Source organism: Schistocerca piceifrons, chromosome 1 (genome assembly GCF_021461385.2).
Source record: "Schistocerca piceifrons isolate TAMUIC-IGC-003096 chromosome 1, iqSchPice1.1, whole genome shotgun sequence".
NCBI classification, from domain to species: Eukaryota; Metazoa; Arthropoda; class Insecta; order Orthoptera; family Acrididae; genus Schistocerca; species Schistocerca piceifrons.
The window spans coordinates 533,157,778-533,183,580 of NC_060138.1; the positions used below are offsets into that span (position 1 = coordinate 533,157,778).

A 25,803-nucleotide genomic window follows, 5' to 3' on the forward strand; every position below is an offset into this window, starting at 1 on the left:
GCGTTCCTTCTGCCATCCTTACATCTCGGTCCCATTGTTCCCCATTCGTGGAAACAACTAAGTTTCTAGGGCTCACGTTGGACAGGAAACTGTGTTGGTCTCCGCATGTCTCTTATTTGGCGGCCCGTTGTACACGTTCCCTTAATGTCCTCAGAGTTCTTAGTGGTTCATCTTGGGGAGCGGATCGCACTGTCCTGCTTCGCTTGTATCGGTCCATAGTCCGATCGTAGCTGGATTATGGGAGCTTCGTCTACTCGTCTGCTCGGACATCCCTCTTACGCCGTCTCAACTCCATCCACCATTGAGGGTTACGTCTTGCGACCGGAGCCTTCTATACTAGTCCTGTTGAGAGTCTTTATGCTGATGAGAGTCTTTATGCTGAAGCTGCTGAATTACCATTGACCTACCGGCGCGACATACGGCTGTGTCGGTATGCCTGCCGGCTGTTGTCTATGCCTGACCACCCCTCTTACCAGTCCTTCTTCGCCGATTCTCTCGACCGTCAGTATGGGTTGTATGTGTCTGCCCTGCTGCCCCCCCCGGAGTCCGCTTCCGTCGCCTGCTTCGACAATTGGATTTTGCCCTCCCTACCACCTTCAGAGAGGGTGAGAGCCCGACACCACCTTGGCTCCAGGCTCCGGTTCATATTTATCTCGACCTCAGCTCGCTCCCGAAGGAGGGTACTCCGGCTGCAGTGTATTGCTCACAGTTTGTCGAACTTCGTGCTCGACTTGCCGGTCACACCTTTATTTACACCGATGGCTCCAAAACTGACGATGGTGTCGGCTGTGCCTTTGTCGTCGGGGCCGCCACCTTTAAATACCGGCTCCTCGACCAATGTTCGAGCTTTACGGCCGAGCTTTTTGCTCTCCATCAGGCCGTTCAGTATGCCCGCTGCCACCGCCATTCATCGTATGTACTCTGCTCTGACTCACTCAGTGCTCTTCAGAGCCTTGGAGCTCCCTATCCGGTCCATCCCTTGATTCAACGGATACAGCAGTCCCTCCATTCTTTCGCTGATAATGGTTCTCCTGTCAGCTTTCTGTGGGTTCCCGGACATGTAGGAGTGCCTGGGAATGAGGTTGCGGATGCTGCAGCCAAGGCTGCAGTCCTCCTGCCTCGGCCAGCCTCCCATTGTGTCCCGTCTGACGTTCGTGGGGATGTTTGTAAGAGGCTTGTGTCATTGTGGTGGGATGCTTGGTCATCCCTCCAAGGAAACAAGCTCCGGGCAGTAAAACCGCTCCCAACTGCTTGGACAACCTCCTCCCGACCATCTCGGCGAGAGGAGGTCCTTCTGACCAGGTTGTGGATTGTGCATTGCCGGTTTAGCCACCGCTACCTGCTCTCCGGTGGCCCAGCCCCGCAGTGCCCTTGTGGTCAGGCATTAACAGTGCGCCATGTTTTATTGTCGTGTCCCCGCTTTAGTCAATCTCGTGTTGTCCTGTCCCTGCCATCTACTTTACCGGATATTTTAGCTAATGACACTCGAGCAGCTGCTCGTGTTCTGCGTTTTATAACTTTAACTGGCTTGTCCAAAGACATCTAACCTTTTTACTTCTTTTATCTGCATCTTTGTCAGGTCTTTCTGGTGTCCCCCCCTCCCCTTAAAGAGTTTTACTAGATTCCATGTGCTCTAACGACGGTGACTGGGCGCTAATGACCTCAGTAGTTGAGCGCCCTTAAACCCCACCAAAAAAAAAAAAAACAACAACCTCTTGCCTGCCAAGCGTGGGGTGTTTACTGTGGAACTGATGACCATCTATTGGGCCCTCTTTTTTATTAAACTGTCCTCCCTCATCTGAGTTTTGTTATGTACAGAATGAGTGAGTCACCTTTAGGCTATTACTCAGTGTTTTTCCACCACCCTTGGTCTCTGCCATGCATGGCCTTCTCACTAGTCTTAGTAATGCTGCTTGCTCGGTTGACTTCCTCTGGGTTCCTGGGCCCGTAGGTATTCTGGGTAATGAACTTGTTGATTATCTGTCGGAGAGGGGGAGGGGCAGGCAGCCATCTACCCCATGTTCTCAGTGATCCCTCGGGGCAGATGGATGGCTTTACATCAAATTCCTTTTTAGAATTATATTAATACCTTCAGCTGCAAATGGCGTTGATATTTGTCAACGAGGTCAGGTGAAAATGTGTGCCCCGATTGGGACTCGAACCCGGGATCTCCTGCTTACATGGCAGATGCTCTATCCATCTGAGCCACTGAGGACACAGAGGATAGTGTGACTTTAGGGACTATCTTGCACACGCCTCTTGTGAGACCCACATTCTCACCTTGTATGTCCACACACTACCTTCGTAGTGTCCCACCCCAACACACTCATTACTCGTAGAAGATATTCTTACCAAGTCCCATAAGAGTTCGGGGAATATGTGCGCATCCACACAGAAGAAGGAGGTCATGGCCGATATTGCCAGAACTATATACTTTTATGGATATGGTGTCTAGAATGAAATTAGAATTATATTAATACCTTCAGCTGCTAACGGGCGTTGATGTATAGCAACAAGGACAGGTGGAAATTTGTGCCCCGATCAGGAATCGAACCCGGGATCTCCTGCTTAGGGACCGATGACCGTTGCAGTCTGGTCCCTTTAATCCCACAAATCAACCAACCATCTCCTGCTTACATGGCAGACGCTCTATCCATGTGAGCCTCTGAGGACACAGGTCATCTTCTTTCAGACATGTCTAAAGGAACAGACACTATATCCATATAAGTATATAGTTCTGGCAATACCGGCCGTGACCTCCTTCTGTGCAGATGCACACATATTCCCCGAACTCTTACGGGACTTGGTAAAAATATCTTCCACGAATAATGAGTGTGTTGGGGTGGGACACTATGAAGGTAGTGTGTGGACATACAAGGTGAGAATGTGGGTATTGTGGGAGGTGTGTGCGAGATAGTCCCTGCAGTCGCACTATCCTGTTTGTCCTCGGTGGCTCAGATGGATAGAGCGTCTGCCATGTAAGCAGGAGATCCTGGGTTCGAGTCCTGATTGGGGCACACATTTTCATCTGTCCTCGTTGATATATATCAACACCCGTTAGCAGCTGAAGGTACACTCCTGGAAATGGAAAAAAGAACACATTGACACCGGTGTGTCAGACCCACCATACTTGCTCCGGACACTGCGAGAGGGCTGTACAAGCAATGATCACACGCACGGCACAGCGGACACACCAGGAACCGCGGTGTTGGCCGTCGAATGGCGCTAGCTGCGCAGCATTTGTGCACCGCCGCCGTCAGTGTCAGCCAGTTTGCCGTGGCATACGGAGCTCCATCGCAGTCTTTAACACTGGTAGCATGCCGCAACAGCGTGGACGTGAACCGTATGTGCAGTTGACGGACTATGAGCGAGGGCGTATAGTGGGCATGCGGGAGGCCGGGTGGACGTACCGCCGAATTGCTCAACACGTGGGGCGTGAGGTCTCCACAGTACATCGATGTTGTCGCCAGTGGTCGGCGGAAGGTGCACGTGCCCGTCGACCTGGGACCGGACCGCAGCGACGCACGGATGCACGCCAAGACCGTAGGATCCTACGCAGTGCCGTAGGGGACCGCACCGCCACTTCCCAGCAAATTAGGGACACTGTTGCTCCTGGGGTATCGGCGAGGACCATTCGCAACCGTCTCCATGAAGCTGGGCTACGGTCCCGCACACCGTTAGGCCGTCTTCCGCTCACGCCCCAACATCGTGCAGCCCGCCTCCAGTGGTGTCGCGACAGGCGTGAATGGAGGGACGAATGGAGACGTGTCGTCTTCAGCGATGAGAGTCGCTTCTGCCTTGGTGCCAATGATGGTCGTATGCGTGTTTGGCGCCGTGCAGGTGAGCGCCACAATCAGGACTGCATACGACCGAGGCACACAGGGCCAACACCCGGCATCATGGTGTGGGGAGCGATCTCCTACACTGGCCGTACACCACTGGTGATCGTCGAGGGGACACTGAATAGTGCACGGTACATCCAAACCGTCATCGAACCCATCGTTCTACCATTCCTAGACCGGCAAGGGAACCTGCTGTTCCAACAGGACAATGCACGTCCGCATGTATCCCGTGCCACCCAACGTGCTCTAGAAGGTGTAAGTCAACTACCCTGGCCAGCAAGATCTCCGGATCTGTCCCCCATTGAGCATTATTTGGGACTGGATGAAGCGTCGTCTCACGCGGTCTGCACGTCCAGCACGAACGCTGGTCCAACTGAGGCGCCAGGTGGAAATGGCATGGCAAGCCGTTCCACAGGACTACATCCAGCATCTCTACGATCGTCTCCATGGGAGAATAGCAGCCTGCATTGCTGCGAAAGGTGGATATACACTGTACTAGTGCCGACATTGTGCATGCTCTGTTGCCTGTGTCTATGTGCCTGTGGTTCTGTCAGTGTGATCATGCAATGTATCTGACCCCAGGAATGTGTCAATAAAGTTTCCCCTTCCTGGGACAATGAATTCACGGTGTTCTTATTTCAATTTCCAGGAGTGTATTAATATAATTATAATTTCATTCTAGACAGCTGCAGGTCATCAATGGTGGCTGTTCTTTCGGATATGTCCAAAAGAACAGACACCATATCCATATAAGTATAAATTCCTTTTTGCTCAGTCATAGGCTGACTCTTGGGAGTCTACCCCATGTCTAATAAACTTTGCTTACTCAAGGAGACTTGTACCTATGCAGAACTAATATGGGTAAATCAAACAAAAAATTGTTCATCTCAGAAATTAAAAAAGCAAGAGATGAACTGATTGAACTCTTAGAAACATATCAGAAAGGAAAAGCTCAGGTCATTCATGAAGCTTACAAGGGTACGAAGAAAGCATACATTAGGATGATAAGAGAAGCAAAGGCCAGCCACCAAAAATCTGGAATACAGTCTTCTTCTAACCTCTCTGAAGCAGTCTGGAACTATATAAATGATAACAGAAAAGAATCATATGCCTTTAAAGATATAAATATAGCATTGACAAGGGAAGGGAAAGAAATGACTGATCCACAACAAGTGTGCTATATTTTCAATCAGCACTCTATAGCTATAGTGTAGAAACTCCTGGAGGGGGGGGATGCACATCAGTACCAAGAAGAATGGAAAGTCCCAAAAAGGTGGCCGAGAGTTTATATCTCCTCCCTACAAATGAATCGAAAGTTCTTAAAAAAAATTGAAGCACTAAGAAATAAAAATACTGAAGGTCTGGATGGCATCTCAGCAAAAACGGTCAAACACTGTGCTAGATATCTTGCTAAATCTTGATAAATTTAGTAGTGCAATAAAGAGTATTCCCGAAATGTTTAAAGATGAGTAAAGTTGTGCGAGTATTCAAAGGAGGGTGCAAAGGAGACCCCAGAAACTGTAAGCCCAAAACGATCACACCACTTCTGTCTAAAATAGTAGAAGCAGTGGTTAAAGATAGATTTATAAGCTTCATAGAGAAGCATAACTTCTTAAATGAGGCACAACATGGATTTAGAAAGGGAAGATCCACCAAGATTGCAGTGACAAACTTCATAACTGATACCAGTGAGGCATTGGATCATCAAAAGAAAGTATCTAGGGTCTATTTAGACCTTTCAAAAGCTTTTGACTGATTGTGTCTGCCATAAAACTCTTCTGCAGAAGCTGGACTGCTGTGGCATAAGAGGGAAAGCTGGTGATATTATAAAAAAACCTTTGTTAAAAACAGACAACAGTGTGTTGAAATAAAACATTAATCAGGAAATACAGAGATGTCTTCTGATTTTCTGCTGGTAAAATATGGAGTGGCTCAGGGTTCAGTACTAGGACGTCTGCTCTTTATCATATATATAAAAGATATGCCCACTGCTGTAAATGAAAAAGTGGTCATGTATGCCGATGACTTAACTTCACTAGTATGTAATGACTCAGTGAAGGAGTTGGAAAAAAGAGCCAGTGAGAACTTGCAAATGGCAGAAAAGGATTTTACAGAAAATTACTTATTGATCAACAGGATGAAAACTGTGTGTACAAATTTCGAAACCAACAGAGCTGAGGAATTTACTCTGTGAGTTGGGGATGTACACTTAGTATCAATGGATTGTAAGAGGCTCCTGGTATAGACATGGACAAATTTCTGAAATGGGAAAACCACATTGACAGGATCTGTTCCAAAATAAGTACAAATATATTTTTAATGAAAAAATTGTGCCATACGGTGGACACACAAGCCTTGTTTAAAATGTACTATGGACTTAATTTCCCAAACGTATTGTACTGTGTCTCAATATGGAATGGTGCAGCAGATATACAAGTACAAAGAACTTCAAAAGAAAGCCATTAGATGCATACTGTACTTCCAAGTTTGTACATATATGAGACAATGCTTCCTTTAACGGTGAATCGTACAGTACCTCTAAACAGACTTTCATGACCACAAGACAAGAACCAGAGAAAAGGCCACATCTATGGCAAAAGAATGAAAATGACAGACAGGGACCCTACAATTGCAGGAAACTTATTTTACAACAGACTACCCTCTAACATTAAGAATATAAAGAAACTGAACACCTTCAAAAGAAAACTCAAGGAACAGATAATGCAGAAGAAAACATACAGAATAAGATGTAGTGATGCAATTATGTATAAATGTGCTAATATTAAAAGCAGTGAGTTTAACATAGATGAACTAAAAAAAAAATTACTCTTCAGTTCTTATAAATGTATTACTTATTATTATTTCATGTGTGAAATTGGTGTATTAATTTGCAACATAAGATGTCTAAAATCATTGTAAAACTGATCAGTGGACAAAAAATAAACTATAACCATAACTATGTCATGAAGGAATTAAGCCCTTACTGAGCCTTTGCGTTGAAGTTAGTGAGGTGCCACTTCACATGCGGCAATGACTCTTTATATTGCGATAGGCCAATAAAACACTGTCCATGGCATACGCACCTGCACACTATTGTTGCTCGGGCACCAGTGGTTAGGCTTTTCCATAATTAACAATGAACAACAAGGCACTATGGGTTTGGCAAAGAATTAACTTTTAGAGATGGTGGTGGCTGGTTTGAAAGTTTTATACCAAAGTTGGGGCAGATCTCCGCCTTGGCTTTTACAGGGGCCCAGAATTATCCTATACTTGCAAAATTATAAGGGGTATAGCACTCTGTTGTTTAACATTTTATGTAGATGTCACAGTTTTAAAGTTGTGTACACTGAAGACTCCAAAGAGGAGTAATGCCTAGGCTGTTCAGTAGCGTTCACTGATTTTGTATTCCAGATTCGCCTCTCCCATGAATATATTGTATTTACAACAGAACTTCATGCGATCCTGAAGGCACTGGAAGCAGATGAGGTGCCTTTGAGGCAAACAGTTTTTGATCTGACGATAGAATGAAGGCTTTCACGACCAGATAACATTGCTGCTGGTAAACCTTTTGGGGTGTAAGGTCTTGGTTCATGAAACTCTTCTGTTCCTAACATTTTGTCAAGACCTGCACTGGACATCTAGCTGACTCAACAGAGGAGCAATACCTCTGAAAATGTTCAGCGAAGTTTTGGGCGAAATGTTGCGAACAGGAGAGTTTCGTGGACCACGAAATTATACCCAGAAAGGTTTACCAGCAGTTTTTCATCTGTTTCCTTCAGCATCAAACCAGTCTCAGGACTGAAGACCACAACAACAACAAATCATTCAGTGGCCTACATTCATTGCACCAAAGAAAATTGTGCAACTAATACAAGACCAACTGTAATTCCTTCATCAGCAGGGGAAACAAGTATAATTCTGCTGGGTACTGGTACACATGGGAATTCGGCGAAATGAATGAGCAGACCAAGATACCAAGGAGAACTGCCAGGAACATGCCATGAGGAAATGTGCTGTTCATCTGGAGCCTGTCATTTCACTGTTGCATTGAAGAGCCATATAATTGTGGAAGGAGGAATGTGATATGCACGCTGAAGCAAATTTAGGTGGGATTTGCCCCTATTTTTATCTGATAATGAGGCAAGTGTTACGAAGATTTTAAAGTTTTGTTAAATGTCTGGACTCCAGCCAGCTCTTAGGCTGGAGGTTTTAGTGTGTTGCGGAGTGGTTGGGTCATCCTTTTTATTCCAGTGATAAGACAGCCACAGATACGTGCTATGATATTTAACTTCTTTCTACCACTTTTTCCAATTTTAGCCTAAGTTTAAGGCCTGATACAATACAAAATTTTTGTATGTCCTTGAATGTGAACATGTGTTTTCTACATTTTTGTTTTTTAATTGTAGTTGCAGTTTTATAATTTTGTGAATTTTATTTTATCCCATAAAATTTTAGTGTGACACTAAAGACGTTGCTGTCATGCACGCCTCACCACCATATCATCATCATCATCATCATCATCATCATCATCAATTAGTAAATACCTCTAACCCAACCAGATTACACAAGTATGAAATGCAGAAGTGGCTGGTAGGTCAACAGAGTGATGAGCTGTCAGCCAGCTACAGATGTTTATTAATTTTCATTTGTTCATTGTTAAATTACTTATTTCCCTATTAATCTTCCTTTTATTATGTGTTTTACAACCATCCTGCTTTCATGAGTTCAGGATGTTTTAAAGCACAGTTGTGTTTGTGTTGGGATGTGCCTGGAAAAATTTTTTACACTTTGAAGCCAAATCAATGTGAAACGGTCCTGCTACTTTCCACTATACTGAACTAGTTTAGAGAGTTTCAACAATTTTTAGTAAATCCAAACCCCTTTAATATCTGTCAGAATGCCACTGATAGCACCTGATAATGTTAACTACCTCTAACGATGTGTGACGATAAGAAGCGGTGTGACTTTGGATTGCAAGCAAAATCCACACCTCTCTCACATCGGTTGACTTACTTGATCTGCGCAGCTGATCTTCTTTTCTGGATTGCCAGTTCCGTCAATCTCCAAAACTTTCTTCTCCGAAGAATAATACTGGTTACGGGAATTTGTAAGACACTCTCTCTATTTTCTAAATAATTTAGTTCTCGAAGAAGTATATTTCAACTTCCACAGAGAACAAATTCTATATTTCTCTCATCAGTATTCGAATGTTTATAGGTTAACCAATTGGTCTCGCGTTAGGCTCTATAAAATACATCTGCAATAGCGTAGTTTTTACAACCGCATAATTTATGAACACGTCTTGCTTCTAGCAAGTCCAACACATGAAGTACAATTAAATGTCTATAATCAGTTGTTCACTTTTCCTTAACAGTAATCACAGACACTAAAACAGCAAGGAATACTGCATGATTACTTCTTGCTCTTCCAATACGACTTCCGTGGCGCAAGTGGCAAACACTTGTCGATGCCGTTCAACCATCTCGTCTACCTTGTGCTCGTGACTCCTTTCCAGCTTGCACACACAAACATGTGTGGCACAGTATGTGCGTTCTATCACACTTATTTTTAAAATATCTTGTGTTTGAGATGGTAGAAGGATGAGTGGTTCTGGAATTTACGCGGAAATTCTTGAAGTGCTACATACCCCCAAAGCTATAACCTCATGGTTGTAATTAGCAGGTGGCTAAAGCTGAAGATGCTGTTATAAATGATTCACATGCTAGTACCTTGCAGTGTCACTACTGAATGCTCCTAACTGGAACATGTCTCACACACACACACACACACACACACACACACAGGTTGACAAATATAGGGAAATACAATGAGAAATGCTGTGTTCTCTATAGTTATGAGATCATTATATCAGAGCTAAGTGATTTTGAATGTGAGAATAATGTTGGTGCTTGTATGGTGAGTGCTTCTGTAACCAAGTGTTCGGTGTTTCAAGAGGTACAATATCGAAGATTCATACCACATACAGGGAAAGTGGAGAAACATTATCTGCTAAGTCACAACTTGGATGAAAGTGTGTTAAGCAGTTGTGACAGATGGTCATTGAAGAGGACTGTGACAAGAAATATGGGAATAACAGCTGCAAAAGTTACTGCAGAACTGAATGTCAAACTTGTGAACCCTGTCAACACTGGAACAGTATGAAGGGAGCTCCATAAACAGGGAATATCAGTGTGAAATGGAATTCCAAAACCTATCATCACTGATGCAGATGCTCTCAACAGTAAAGTGTGGAGCCAAAGCTATAGAACCTGGACTGTGAACCGATGGAAGAATGTCATTTGGTCAGATGAATATTGTTGCACACTGTTTCCAAATTTTGGCCAAGTTTACATCCCAAGAGTGTAACATGGCAGATGTTTGGTGATTATTTGGGCAGCCATATCATGGTATTCTGAGGCACCCATGGTTACTATACAAGGTTGCATTACTTCCAAGGATGTGACCATTTTAGCTGATCTCTGGTCCATCTCATAGTAAAATGGTTATTCCCCAGTGGTGATGCTGTGTTCCAAGATAGCACCCCTTTTAAACAGCTCACATCATCTAGGACTAGTTTTGTGAACATGAGGATGAATTGTCTCATCTCCCCTGGCCATCACAGTCAACAGATCTCAATTTTATTGTGGTATTGGCCACTATCTCTTTGGCTGCACTTTCAAAATACTTGCATCACCAGTAACACTGCCACGTTTCCTACAGCCGCCACCACCACCACCACCGCTTGAGGGTGCTGCCACAAACAATTATGCTGCTGCCAATGAGATACAAGCATCGCCCCTATGGAGTTTCAGCGATGGGCGTACTTAAGTTCGAACATTTATGCTCTGAGCCCCTTTTTTTGTGTTTTTGCTGGCAGAATAATGTTAAGACTGTCATAATCTGAATAGATGTTGTATTGAAGTGTGACAGATTCATAAATCTTTTGTATCTGTATATATTTCAACATTCAGATCTACTGTTAGCAATTGACCTTATATATTGCTCACACAGGGATCACGAGAATAAGATTAGAATAATTACTGCACCCACAGAGGCATTCAAACAATCATTCTTCCTGCACTTCATATGTGAATGGAACAGGAAGAAACCCTAGTAGCTGGTACAATTGGACATACTCTCTGCCATGCACCTCACAGTGCAGAATGTAAGTGTAGTTGTAGATGGTACAATCTGTGGCAACGAAGTTGTGTATTATTTTTACTATTTGGTATTAGATGTAGAATAAATTAATATCTGAATTCTCTTTTGTGATCAGCATGTGTTCCTCACTCCTGTATCCACTAAAGAACCACCAGCATTCAAGGAAGACATAACGCCTTTGTGATCTACTTTGGAGAGAGGGGTGCATGATAAATATCCTCTTCCATCATCTTTACTGGAAGATGCCACTGTTGTGCAAGAAGAATGGTATAAGATACCCTTGAATATGATACTGGACTGATATTTATCCATTTCGAAGCAAATGGAAGCTATTGTGAATGCTAATAGTTTTTCTGCACCGTATTAGTCATGGTAATTCCTTGTATTTTTGGTGTTTCCATATTTTTGTCCACCCCTGTATGTGTTATTAATATTAAAAAGCTCCTGATGTGATGTAGATGATACTTTGAAAAGTAATTAATATGGTACTTATGGGGTCACAAATGTCAGGAAATACCCTAAAAGTGAATGACAAATATTGGACATGCGATGTCAGCTGAAAACGGACATCAACACATGTGCTGAACCTACCCTCACTGGAAGGGACAGTGCTATACATTGTTCTGCTAGATTTTTTCTATTGGGGTCATGTGAAGCAGGTAGTTTACAGTACCCCAGTAGAGTCCAAAATGGGCCTCATAGCCCAAATAGCCGTCACCACTGTGGAGATCCAAAATAAGTAGGGTATTTTCAAGCGTGTGGCTGAAGGGATGTCGGGGGGGGGGGGGGGGGGGGGGTGATGCAATATTTGCATTCAAGCAAACACTGCAGATTTCAAAAACCTTTTGTAAATGTGATCTCCGGAAAACATAGAAGTTACAAAATTATTATTCTGTTGTTATTTGTGTTTCTTTCCTTATTTCCCTTCTTTTTCTGTTTACAGACATTATTTAGTTAAGAAAAGATAGCTCATTTATTGGTAGTGATGCACTTTGGAAGCTAACACTCATTTACTTGTGACTTAGTATGGTAGGCTATTGTTGTACTGTACTTTGCAAAAACCAGCAGAGACTATGAGACCAGTAAACAAAATAATAAAACTTAACTGAATTTAAACACACAGTTGTCTAATGCAATGCAAATAAATACTGCCTGCCGGATCCAAGACTCGTACCCTGAACCCCACGATCTGAAGTTGCTCACAAAGGCCCCAAGACACAATGATGTGAATACTTGTCTTTGGTTGGGATGATCAGGTGAAATAGACCTGTTGGCTCAATCACTGTGTGTATGATGAGGTGCGTCATCTGATGATATCACATGTTAAACATTTGTCATCAACTTTTGGGCTGTGTTCCAACATATGTGGCCCTGTGTGTCTTACATTAAATTATTTGTCTCAGCATCTTCTACATAGCATTGGAGTTTTTTAAACATTAATAAGAACAAACCTGCACTACTAATGTGTATTGGTTGTTCAATACCTTGGGTGAGATATCCTAACTGAAGTTAATAGTAAATATGGCCTTTTAAAATATTGGTATGTGTGAAAGTGCAAAGCTGCACAAAAACTGTGTGCTATTGCAGTAAAAACTGATATGCATGGTAGAAATTTGTAAGATCACTTCTGCTAACATTTGTGTGACATGAAAGGTAGATTTTGCTATTTTTGTTATAAGTCATGGCATGTTTTAGCATCTGTCTTATTCTTGCTAAGCAAATATGAATGTATTCTTTCTTTTGCTACACTTGGACATACTTAGAGAAAATACACACTTCAGTATTTGCAAAGTGTTTTTTTACAGTAAGTCTAAGGGACAGATGTTATCTTATACACCATTGTAAATGTTTCCACAGTCCCTTAACTCGTATGATTATAGATTCTAGCTGCAAGAAAATTTTGGACTGATTAAGATGTAATGAACCTCTGAGTCATTAACTAAAGACTTTGGTTTTACTGATTTTATGTTCTTATATGTGGCTATGTGATAGTCTGTTATGATACTGTCTTTACACATTACAAAACAGTGCTTGTCTGTGTATAAATCACTGCAGTATTTGTGTGTGTCACCTGGTGTTGGATGTTCTCTGGTGATGGAATGCCACAATTTGTTTTGGTGAACCAAGACAAGGTAATCTGTAGCTCTTATGCTACCTTCATTGTCAAGACAAGGTAGTTGGTGCTGTCTTGATGATGACAAAATTAACAAAAATGCAAAATATATTTTGGCTGCTTCTCCGACATGTACTCTTGTCATAATATGCAATGTGTAAAATTTTTAGACCGTTAAGGGCAGGATGTAGGATTGAAATGTGGCAGGTGAATAAAGCAGACATAGGTGTGCTCTCTTAACAATGGACAACTGTGTAACTATATGTTTAAATGGCAAGTAGTCACCTTTATTGGTTTCCACTATTAAATATCGTACACATAGGTCCTTACATAGATTATGCTAATTTTTATAACGTAGTTGACAGTCAGTGCACAAAACAATAGCAGTCAGTTGCTAAACAACACTGCAGTCCATAGAATGCTTCTGTTGTCATCTGTGCTGGATCTTGAGAAAAAATTTGTCTTGAAATTCTTGGTTTTTGCCTTTTTTCTCTCTTCTAAATCTTAAACTCTTGCAATTCCTCTCCTGTATCGAATCTCAGAATTTGATTTCTGTTATAACCTTTAATCACCAATAATTGCATGGATATTCAAACACACTCACTTAGAAACAATAGCTCGTTACATGATAACAACTCAGTATCTCTTATTCGACTGCTGTGCCGTGACATGTGGCCGGCGCCGTTTGTAGCTAGGTGGCGCTCCCGCACTCAGCCGAGTTGTGGAGCGCCTCTATCGCCGTTTGCGCGTACTGTCGTGGCGGCACTGTTAAATGTCATGGCACTGTCACAACACTTTTCCCCCCTTGAAAAAAAAAAACACTCACTTCCTTGGAGACATGGACAGTGCGGAGACATCCGTGGCCTCTTCTGAGGCCCCGAGAAGATCCCGCGGAGAGACACGAGAGTATGGTCGGAAATGTCCAGGACGGAAGCTCGTGCGTGGAACGTGCCTCCTGGACGAGATGATGGGTCAAAACTCCGGAGCAGCATCCATAGGTGTCGTGGACCTGGGGGTGTGCTCCAGCAAGATGGGTCCCGGAGAAGGCGGTGTCGCGACTGGGGCCGGTTCCGGCGTACTCGGAAGCGGTAGCTACGTCGGCTGCATCAACACGTACGGTAGATCGGCAGCAGCGACAGGACTGGCTTCTCGGGCTGGTGGAGGCGAAGGAAGGGGTGGTGGCACCAGCATGGCCACCACTCGTGGGTGCATCTGGTCGTAATGGTGAACAACCATGCCGTCGTCTTTACGTATTTCACAAAGCCGGCGGCCGCGAAGAGCCTTGACCACCCCTGGAATCCATTTAGGGCGAGATCCATACCCTCGTGCCCACACGTCGGCACCCACCGAGTATTTTCCCGCACTAGGGGACACAGCACAAGGCCTGACAGGGTGAAGCAGGTGCAGTAGAGTGCGCGGTTGGCGGCCGTACAAGAGTTCAGCAGGGCTGCGATCACCCAGAGGCGTGAAGCAATAAGAACTCAGAAATTGCAGCAGAGCGTCATCTGTGGAAAAATCACTAAGGAATTTTTTCATCTGGCTTTTGAAAGTGCGGACAAGGCGCTCGACCTCCCCATTCGATTGCAGATGGAAGGGCGGTGCTGTAACATGATGAATACCTTGTCCAGTACAAAAATCACAGAAGGCCTGTGAAGAGAACTGAGGGTCATTGTCCGTGACTATTGTGGATGGAAGACCTTCTAGCACAAAGATTTTTGGCAAAGCCAGTGTCGTCGCCGCAGTGGTGGGCGACGGACATCGAACAACAAACGGAAACTTCGAGAAGGCGTCAATCAACAGTAGCCAATAAGTACCGAGGAAGGGGCCGGCAAAGTCAGCGTGCACCCGTTCCCTTGGCTGCGCCGGATCAGGCCACGGAGAGGGCATTGTACGAGGTGCAGCCAGTTGTTGAGCACACTGACCACATGCAGCAACCATGTGGGCGATGTCCGAATCAATACCGGGCCAATAAACGTGCCTGCAGGCCAGGGACTTAGTCCGAGAAATACCCCAATGGCCTTCATGCAACAGTTTGAGAACATCTTTGCGAAGAGAGGCTGGCACCATGACCCGTGGAGATGCGCCATCCGTGGCCAGAAGAACAACACCATCACGAACAGACAGACGAAGGCGCAAGGCATGGTAGTTGCGAAGGGGATCCGATGCCCGGCCCTTGGTCCTGTCCGGCCAACCCCGTTGAACAAAACCGATCACCTGACGCAGGACTGCGTCCCGCGCAGTAGCCGACGCGACCTGCGAACCTGTAAGTGGAACACCCTCGACCGCACGACATTCCTCCTCATCAATGCGGAAACAGAGTAGTTCATCACGATCGAAAACCGGGTCGGGACCCATCGGCAATCGGGACAATGCATCAGCGTTGGCATGCTGGGCCGTGGGGCGATAGTAAATCTCATAGTGAAAACGAGACAAGTATAAGCCCCAACGTTGCATGCCGATGAGCTGCCTTATCTGGAAGCGACGCCGATGGGCTGAGCAGAGAGACCAGCGGCTTGTGGTCAGTGATGAGGTGAAACTTAGAACCATACAAAAAAAACGCTGAACTTTTTTTAGAGCATAAATGATAGCGAGCACCTCCTTTTCGATTTGAGAGTAATGGCGTTGCGTATCGTTGAGGGTCTTGGAAGCATAGGCAATGGGTCGTTCTGACCCATCCTCATACCGATGGGCGAGAACAGCCCCTAGGCCATACTGTGACGCGTCAGTCGCCAGAACCAAGTGCTGACACGGACGGAATGTGGCAAGACAAGGTGCTGACTGCAAATGAGCCTTCAGGCGGACAAAAGCCTGCTCACACTCGTCGGACCAACAGAAAGGGACGTTTTTGCGTAACAGCTGATGCAGAGGATGAGCTATCGCCGCCGCTGATGGAATGAATTTGTGATAATAAGCAATCTTGCCTAGAAACGCCTGAAGTTCTTTGACCGTAGACGGCCGGGGTAGAGCGTTAATGGCCGCAACGTGCTGACGTAGAGGACGTATACCCTCACGGGACAAGTGGAAACCAATATACTCAATGGAGGGTTGGAAGAACTGTGACTTGTCCAGATTGCACCTCAACCCAGCCGAATGCAAAACCCGAAACAGTGAACGCAAATTGGGAAGGTACTCCTCAGTGGAGGCCCCCGTGACAACAATGTCATCCACATAGTTGATGCAGCCGGGAATGGAAGCCGTGAGCTGTTCCAAAAACCGCTGAAAAATGGCCGGTGCGCTAGCGACGCCAAATGGTAACCGCTGGTACTGATACAACCCACAAGGAGTGTTGATGGCGAGAAATTCCTTGGAAGAAGCATCCAACGGCAACTGATGGTACGCCTCCGATAAGTCAAGTTTGGAAAAGAACTGGCCCCCAGCGAGCTTGGTAAATAACTCCTCAGGACGGAGAAGAGGGTAAGTGTCAATGAGGCTCTGAGCATTGACAGTGGCTTGAAAATCACCACACAATCGCAGACTCCCGTTTGGTTTAGAAACCACCACGATTGGCGATGCCCATTCGCTGGAGGTAACAGGAAGGAGAATCCCTGAAGCTGTTAACCTGTCTATCACAGCCTTGACAGGTGCACGCAACGCCACCGGAATAGGGCATGCCCGGAAAAACTTAGGGCGAGCTATAGGTTTAAGAGTAATGTGGGCTTCAAAATCCTTGGCACGACCCAGACCAGCAGAGAAGATGGACGAGAATTCAGAACACACTCCATCCAGCTGTTGATACGGAATAACCTCAGATATGAGGTGCACATCATCATCAATGGAGAACCCGAACAACTGGAAAGCATCATAACCGAACAGGTTTTCAGTGCCCGCATGATCCACCACATAAAACGTGAGGGGCCTAACAACAGACTTGTAGGCAGTGGAAGCATCAAACTGGCCAATGATAGGAATTTTCTGTTTATTATAAGTTCTCAGATTTCGCGTAACTGGAGACAAGGGAGGGGAGCCCAACTCCAAATACGTGCGAGAATTAATGAGAGTTACTGCAGAGCCAGTGTCCACTTGCATGCGAATGTCTTTATCCAGAAAGCACACAGTTAACATCCATGTCCGATGCCTTGTCCTCGTCGACAGGAACTGTAGGGGACTGACACACAGAAGCAATGTGGTCTTTTTTCCTACATGAATTACACGTGGCCCAACGTTTTGGACACGCGGCCCTGTCATGCTGTACGAAACAACGTGGACAAGAAGGAAGTGCGGAACGATCCTGTTTCTGTGGTTGCTGTTTTTGCTGAGAGTGTTGCGGCCCAACGCGATGTTGTTTACACGAGTGAACCGCCGCCACATCTTCGTTCTCCTGTGAAACAGGCAAATTGTCTGCGTCGAAAGTTGACTGTACAGCACCTACATCACACCACGCGTCTATTTGCGCGCCAGCAGCGTGAGACACTTCAAAGGATTGAGCGATGCTTAGAACTTCCGACAACGGGTTTGGCAGTTGCAGGGCACGTTGCCGAACTTCTTTATCAGGAGCAAGCTGTAGAATAGCATCCCAACCATTGAATCAGCATAAGACTCATGATGAGTGTCCGTGACAAACTAACATTTCCTACTCAGACCGTGTAGTTCCGCCGCCCAAGCCTGGTAAGATTGATGGGGCTGTTTACGAAACCGGTAGAACGCCACGCGGGAGGCAACGACGTGGGTGTTTTTTTCGGTAATAGTTAGACAATAAGTCACACATTTCTTGGAAGGACAGAGAGGCAGGTTCCCGCAGAGGGGCTAACTGAGATAGCAGCTGATAGATCCGTGGGGAAATCCAAGATAGAAATAATGACTTACACATAGGAGCGTCGACAACGCCGAAAGCCAAGAAGCGTTGCCGCAAACGCTTCTCATAATTCTCCCAATCTTCAGCGGCCTCGTTGTAAGGAGGGAATGGAGGCAGAGAAGAGAAAGACAGACGATGAGTAAGCGACGTCGACAACGCCTGAATAGCAGCCGTCAGCTGTGTTTGTTGTTCAATGAGCGCTTGTATAAGCTGTTCCATGGCTGCCCCGTCACGAACACACAAATCCACAACGCAGTGAAAGTATCCGACCTCGTCGCCAAAAAGTGTTATAACCTTTAATCACCAATAATTGCGTGGATATTCAAACACACTTACTTAGAAACAACAGCTCGTTACATGATAACAACTCAGTATCTCTTAGTCGACTGCCGTGCCGTGACATGCGGCCAGCGCCGTTCGTGGCTAGGTGGCGCTCCTGCGCTCAGCCGAGTTGCGGAGCGCCTGTATCGCCGTTTGCACGTACTGTCGTGGCGGCACTGTTAAATGTCGTGGCAATGTCACAATTTCTCCTTGACATTTTGGTATGCTGTTGCAACAATGGAGAAGTAATTGTTTTCTAGAAAGTCCTACATTCTTCTTTTCTCCATATGTTAATACTGCATACTCTGTCATTGTTATCTCTCTTGGATCTTCTTGAAGTTCTCCAGCTACCACAAAAGCTGCTTATCTTTCCTCCGAAAGTAACCTTTTTTTCACTAATGAACGCTGTTTTTGTTCACATCTGTTTATATACTTCAGAGTATGGATCAAGACTAGCTTCTTCCATTTGTTACTTCCCTATTAACAAAAATTTATCAAAGATTAAACTTTCCCTACTAGACCAAAGAATTAGACTATGTAGGAGCTACGTACAATTATGTTTACAGAATAATACAACAAAAATCGTGCAATACATCACATCACACTTCCTTTACGTCACGACGTGAGATGAATAAGATAAATTAAGAACAAGTATTTAATTGCAAAATTTATTGTACATCTGGACTAAACAGCTTGGTGCAAAGCTGCTTGATGATAAAAGGCCTGAAAAGATGCCCATTGTAACTGATAAGCTATTTTTAAAATTACGTCTTAGATAACAATACACACTACAGAAGAGCAAGCTTCAAGGTCTATGTGATAACTATATTTTAACTAACTAATAAGTAACAATTTAAATAATGAAAAAAGAAAATTTAATTTTTCATTTACAAAGAAAATTTTGTTTTAAATTTCTTATTCAGTTTGTTTCAGTGGTAATTGGCTTTGATGTGAAATGTTGTTAGACAGTTAACAATTTTTTAAATTAATTTTGGATCCTTATGAACAAGTCCTTCACGAATTTGAGCAAGAAGATGGAAATATGAGAGCCCTTTCTTTGATTGGAATTTAGAGTTTCTTGATGGAGAACAAAGGCATTTACTGCAGTCTTTGAGAGTGTATGGAAGAGTAATTTATTATGTGACTTCATGTGTTTTCCTATGAGCAAAGCTGACAATCCAGCATTTATGTGAGGAGAATTGGAGGAGGGAAAACACACACACACACACACACACACACACACACACACACACACACACACACACACACACACACAATGGCACTGTCTGTCACTAAAATTTATTTTGAAGTAATTTTAAAAGTTGTAAACAGCTGCAGCACATGCCAAAGAGCAGAATTTCATACATCACTGTCACAAAACTATTAGCTGGTTTCTAGCTGATAATTGGCCCATGCATTGGGCAGTTTACTGAGCCAAAGCATACTTTGACATGGTCTTTTGAGAACATTGTTCTAGTGTGATGTAGGCTTAGGCTCGATTGCCAAATTCTGTTGTACTAATTCTTAGAAATTTTGTCAGTTATCTGCATTATCATTGTCTAGCCACAAGTAGTCTGAAATGTGTTTACAAGGAATGTTAAAGACCATACTTATGACAGGGTTTATACACACCTGGACAACCGGGAAATCTGGGAAGAACACGGGAATATTTGCTTTTGGAAAAAATCAGGGAAAACTTGAGAATTTTTTAGAATCCGTGGAATTTTTCATTGTTTTAGTTTGGTGTTAAATTTTTGTAATTTTGAATGGTAAGAACTGATGCTCAAACAAATAATTTTATTTTAGCTCGCTACTACAGAATAATACTGCAGCAATAAAACATAAATGAGAGGAAAACACCAACATAAAACTAAAGTTGCAAAGAAAATGCACCATTAACAACAACAAAACACAGTGCGCACAAAAGTGTCTGCCTAAAGTGAAAAGGCTTTAGGCTGAAGACAATGCAATTCTTCATAACAGCAAACTGCCTTTGATGAGTGTGGCATCACAATTGCTTAAATTAGGTTGTTTTGAGCAGTTGCCATCGTGTTCATGCACTTGCGTAGAGCTGGAGTCATGTATAAGCAGCACTGTCTCCCATTTCTCGCTGCTTGAAGTGTGGCTATTAGATGAATAAGCCGTAGGTGCAAGCAGCCAGATGTTACCTAGGAAAATTCTGCTGGTGTGCCAAAGCTGCCACATTCACACATGAGCAGAGCAGTCTGAATTGCAGTGGGGAGTGACCCACATTTACGTTTCGTGATTCTGCTTTTGTCTCTTCGTTTACAGCTTTCCAAATGAAGTGAAAACAAAATGCATTTCTGTGTTTGGAAGCTATCAAATGAATTAATGCATTCACACAATTATGGAAGACTAAAAGATGTTGTTAGTTTAAGTTTTCTGATTTTATGTTATTTCTGCTTTATTGGCGATCGAGCATTATCCGTTTTGCAGAACAATGAATTTATTTTTGTTGGTTTGCTAAAGAAATTTGGCTTTTATTAATCTTCTCCACAGAGGCAGTTAATTTATTTGAAACAAAGTGTTACATTCCGCACTATTAGCTAGTTTCAATTGTTCTCTGAATTTCTAGTACACGTTTTCATCTTCTGGCACATATGACATTATGCTATAATATAGAACCAAACAAAATACCGTAATGGTACTCCAAGAAAATTGGATTCCTGAAAACTACTCTGGAAAACTTTAACATTATTTCACATATCTGCATTCTGTGAAACACTATGTTTTTTGATCACAAGACATGTTTCGGCACTTGTCTGGTACCTCCTCTAGGCTTGAAGTTATTTCGTAATTTGTGTAGTTTGTGTTGTAAATTTACAGAACACCATTCTTCAGTAAATTATAGATTGGTAGCACCGTGTTTTATCATTGTGACTCCCAACAAGGCTTTGTATTTTCTCTTCAAGTAGAATATAAACTGCCAGTAATATAATTTGTTGGCTTCACAAGTAACCTTGTTAATTTTATACAATTTGAAAAAAGTCATGAAAGGCTTATTGTTCATAGCTCTGGTGTGCATAAACAAACTTTTTTATTTTTTGCAAGAAAGTTGTATTCCTTTTTGCTAACTTTCTGCAGTGCTATGTGGATGTAAACTTGGTTGGAAATGCCACATAACAGTATTACAGAGTACGAATTAAAAACTATTGAAGTCACCATGGAGTAAAATATAAGGGTACATTGAGTAGTAGAGTATAGTTTTGAAATGAATATTGTGCCAAGGATTGCTTTCTAACTTTGCAGTCCTTATCTGGATAGGATATGATAAAACAATTGTCCTAAGTACAATACCTCTGTATGTCCCCTCCGAACAACATGCCGCACTGCTGCAGATTGTAACAAAGTGCATCAGTTCAATGTGGGACTACAACAGTCACTGAGCAGACATATCATCCAAAACCTCTTTGTTATGGGGTACAGAAGCCACTGTCCCATGTGTGTCCTCTCTTCACTGCAAGTCACAGGGTATGGAGATAAGAAGGGTCACAGAAGAGAGCCATTTGTAAAGGTCACCTATACTGAAGGTCTGTGTTAAATGTTGGTACATTACAATGGAGGAAGTAGGAATACATTGAAAAGTAGATGAGTTTCTCATGTGGGGGCAAAGGAGATGTTTACAGGGTCATTTCAAAAGCAAATGAAACAGAACCTACCCAAGTGATGTGTAACTGTTCATGTACAGTACCTTGCAGGTGACCTGTACCTTCAGTGCACCTTTCCAGTGCCTCTGAAGTATGTCTGAATGTTTTCAGAAATGTAGAAGGTTTCATATACTTTAGCATGCCTCATGCTTACCCATTCTCAGTCATATTAAGCACATCTAGAACACTATCAGGGGAGATGTGCATACCGTGGGCTCAGCTCTGACCATGCCCATGAGGTGTTGATGGGCAGTAAGTGGTCATTCATCAGGATGCTCTGCAACATGTTGCCAGCTCACAAGTGTATAAAGTATTTAGTAAAGGGAAGGGGACAGCAGTAGAGTAAGTAAATGTAATTTGACAAACTGGGAAGTGTGATCCGAGAGAGAAAAGTTCTATGTATGTATGTAATAGCAGCCTGTAATTTACCTACTTGTCCTAACTTTTATTTCGGTTTTTCAGGAACCAGTCTGGAGAAGAACACAAGAAGAAAGCTATATCATTAATGAAGTTTTTGTTGAAAGGACCATAAGAATTCACTACTACTACATAAAAAAAAATTACAGTTGAAAATAAACACCATTTTACAAAATCAATTTTTTTGTGCCATGTATTTATCTGAATCAAAATGTAGCATTCAGTTTTAGCTTTTAGAAATTGTGGTATGTCTGCTTTTAATGTAAAGGATTTTTGAGATTCCCGATTACCTGAACATAAACATGTTTCTGAAATTTTAAAGTAGTTTGCTGAGCTGTATAGTGGGTGAGATAACAGAAGAAATAATATATTTTTGGACTGTAAATTTTATAAATTTTATGTTAAGTGTAATCACAGAACTGGATGTTATTTATTTGTTGTATACTTGGATTGCATGCATAGGCAATAACAAAGATTCATCAAGTAAACTGTGCCATATTCCTGACTGTGAACACAAGTAACATTCTAATTTGCAAACATAGTAACAAATTAAATAACATTGTAACTAATAATTATGCTTTTGAAATGATTTGTCTGCAAACAGTAAGTAGACTCATAAAAAGTATGGAGGACATTCCATTATGTATCACTGCCACACTGTATATTCCTTTGTTATAAACTTTATACTAATATACTAGTGAAATGTATGAAGAAAGAGAGTCTGACATTGTATGTATTACATTATTCTTATTATAAATTTAACAACAGACTATGCACGAGATGATGATGTAGCTACGTGTAGCTGATAGCTAAACTACTGTTTAAAATTTACACAAATGAATTAAAGATGCTGAAATGAAAGTAATGGATTCATTGGTGTAAAACTGATAAAGATGCAGTGACATGAAATGATTTCAGTGCAAGCTGATCAAATATGCCAAACGTGTTGTAATAACCTTAGAGTACCAACTGAAAATTTGGCCAGACAAGGATTCGCACCCAGATTTTTTGCTTTTCGGAAGCAGTTGTCCCAGGCATTAGTCAAATTCACTGTAAAACATCAAACTCATAGTTGTGCCAACTTATCTTGGGCCTGCATATAAGCAGCTTCTGTGGCAAGCATTAATTCTAGAGGAACAGGGTGGACTCACACTCAAAGGCAAATTTTCAGGGGTTGAAAAAGGGATATTTTCTGAATGAGACCTGTGGTAGTTTGTGGCCGATTACCGGGTAATTACATTTAATTTGATTTTGTACCCCCATTTATCCTTGTATCTGAATTCCAATGAAAATATCTGCACAACATTGTAAATGACAATGGTTCGCATGACCTGTCTTGGTTGGAAGCACATTTTTTTCATTCACTCACAGTACTTACGGTTGATAACAGTAGTACCCACTTTACAGCTCGTCCTCCCACTCTCATTCATTAGTGCTCGGCTCTGTCTCTAGTTTGTTTAGTAATAGTTGCATGTTAACGATGATACACAGCTGTATGAATAATTTTACTGATGAGGAGTTGGCCGTTATGCATCTCAGATATGGGTTCACTGAGTATAGTGGAAGAGCACCTTTATTTCTCTATATTGAGGTCTTCCCACATTGATGATGACTAAATCCCTGCACTTTTGCATCTACAACTTTCGCAACTCTGCATGCTGTTGACATTTGCACTGTCATGCCGATATTTACGGTGCAGTACAGATACAGACATAAATGGGGGTTAATAATAACGAAAATAAAAACAAAACTGAGACAATTATTGTGTAATGAGCCGCCAGAGATTATGGTCCCATATATAAAAATATTTGGAAAATATCTCTGAACAGCCTCCGAAATTTTGTACTTGGTGCTAGGGTTTATCCTGTATATATGGAACACACTACAGCTGATATTACAATTAACAGTACATTGTGTCATCCTCAATAATGTAAAATGTCGGATAAATGTAAGTATTATGCTATGAGAGGGACAGTGCACTAATAGTTTCTCATGTTAAACTAGAATACTGCAGAATGTTGAAATAAACAGTTCATATATTGTGGAAAAATAATCAGATTCCTCGAACTGGTAATCACATTCAACAAACAATAATTAGCTGAGAAAATTGTAAATAATATCTTCCAGAAAATTATTAAGTAGTTCTCTGCAAATGGACTTTCATTAAATTTTAATAAAACTAAGTACATACAGCTGTGTACAATAAATGGCATGAAATCATTAATAAATATAGAGTTTAAACATAAGTCAGTAGTTAAGACAGAATATTCCACTTGTGTATGTGCACTGATAAAAGGTTGAATTGGAAGAAACACATTGATGATTTACGGAAACATTTTGAGTTCAGCTAATTAGGCTATTAAAGTTATTGCAAATCCTGATGATAAACATATCAGTGAATTAGCTGACTACATGTACTGCTTTCATATGGCATCATATCTTGGGGTAATTCATCATTAAGGAAAAAGCTATTAACTGCACAAAATGTATAATCAGAATATTGAAATTTGTTATTAATAACCAATCCAAATTCAAAAGCATAGCAACTTGCATAGCTACAACACTGGGTGAAAGTCTAATCTTCACTATACTGGGTTAAATCTAACTTAGGCACAGAAAGGGGTTAATTATGCTGCCATTAAAGACTTCAGTAAGTGACCAAATAGCATCAAAAGTCTGACAGCTAACCAACCAGCATTTAAACACAAATTAAAAGAATTTGTTGACGACAAATGCTTCTACTCAATAGATAAATTTTTAGATTTAAATTAATAATCGCACAATTAAAGAAGTTTAATAACAACATTAAAGAAACTTTCGTTAAACTGACACATTCCACATCATTACGAAGTTTTGTACTCATGATCTATGGACCAAATATCAATCTGATCTGATCTAATCTAATCTGTCATTAAAGGTCACTGCTCTACTGAATCAGAAGAAACCTCCATAATGAATAAGAATTAAATGTAATTTGCCATATAGTTTGTAACAGTAGTTATAATGCTGTAGTAATTAATTGGGTTCATGACAGTATTGAAATGTTTATCAATAATCACCTGTGCTATGAGCTGTTTTATGTGCCTGGTATAAAGATAGGTGTACCACTTCACAAACTTGTGACATCGGGCCAGTGTAGGTATTGATCACTTCATGCAGATCAAAGATGCTAACCACTATTCTTTTTGAGAACCAACTGCAATCTTTAATTGATAGATTTTTTCAGTCACATCCGGTGAACAGTTTCTGCATCCAGCCTTACATTAAGTGCAAATTGACGCATGTGGTGTGGTGCTAGACAACACACATGTTTGTCACTTCAGATGGGACCGAGCAAATTGGGACATCACACCATGGGAACACGACAAGCATCTACGCCAGGTTGTGCAGTGTTGTAACTGTTGCTCAGATTCTCGCGCCACGTGCCACACTAGCACTACCTGGGGGGTGAGGAGGGGAGCAGGAAAGCAGTCCTGCCATCCTGCCATA

At 42.4% G+C, this 25,803-nt stretch overlaps 1 protein-coding gene across 4 annotated transcripts in view; it reads left to right on the forward strand.

Moving 5' to 3' along the window:
* The window catches only part of LOC124798949 (fructosamine-3-kinase-like), an 81,923-nt gene extending 57,623 nt beyond the window's left edge, over nucleotides 1-24,300 (forward strand). For 2 of the 4 annotated variants that reach the window (XM_047262496.1, XM_047262486.1), the window contains one exon: nucleotides 22,360-24,299. In XM_047262496.1, coding sequence (XP_047118452.1) covers nucleotides 22,360-22,429 — 70 coding nt within the window. In that variant the 3' untranslated portion in view covers nucleotides 22,430-24,299. Of the gene's footprint in view, nucleotides 1-11,118; nucleotides 11,376-22,359 lie in introns of all 4 variants that reach the window. The other 2 variants (XR_007016979.1, XM_047262503.1) reach the window with 2 other exon arrangements.
* Nucleotides 24,301-25,803: the final 1,503 nt, after the last annotated feature.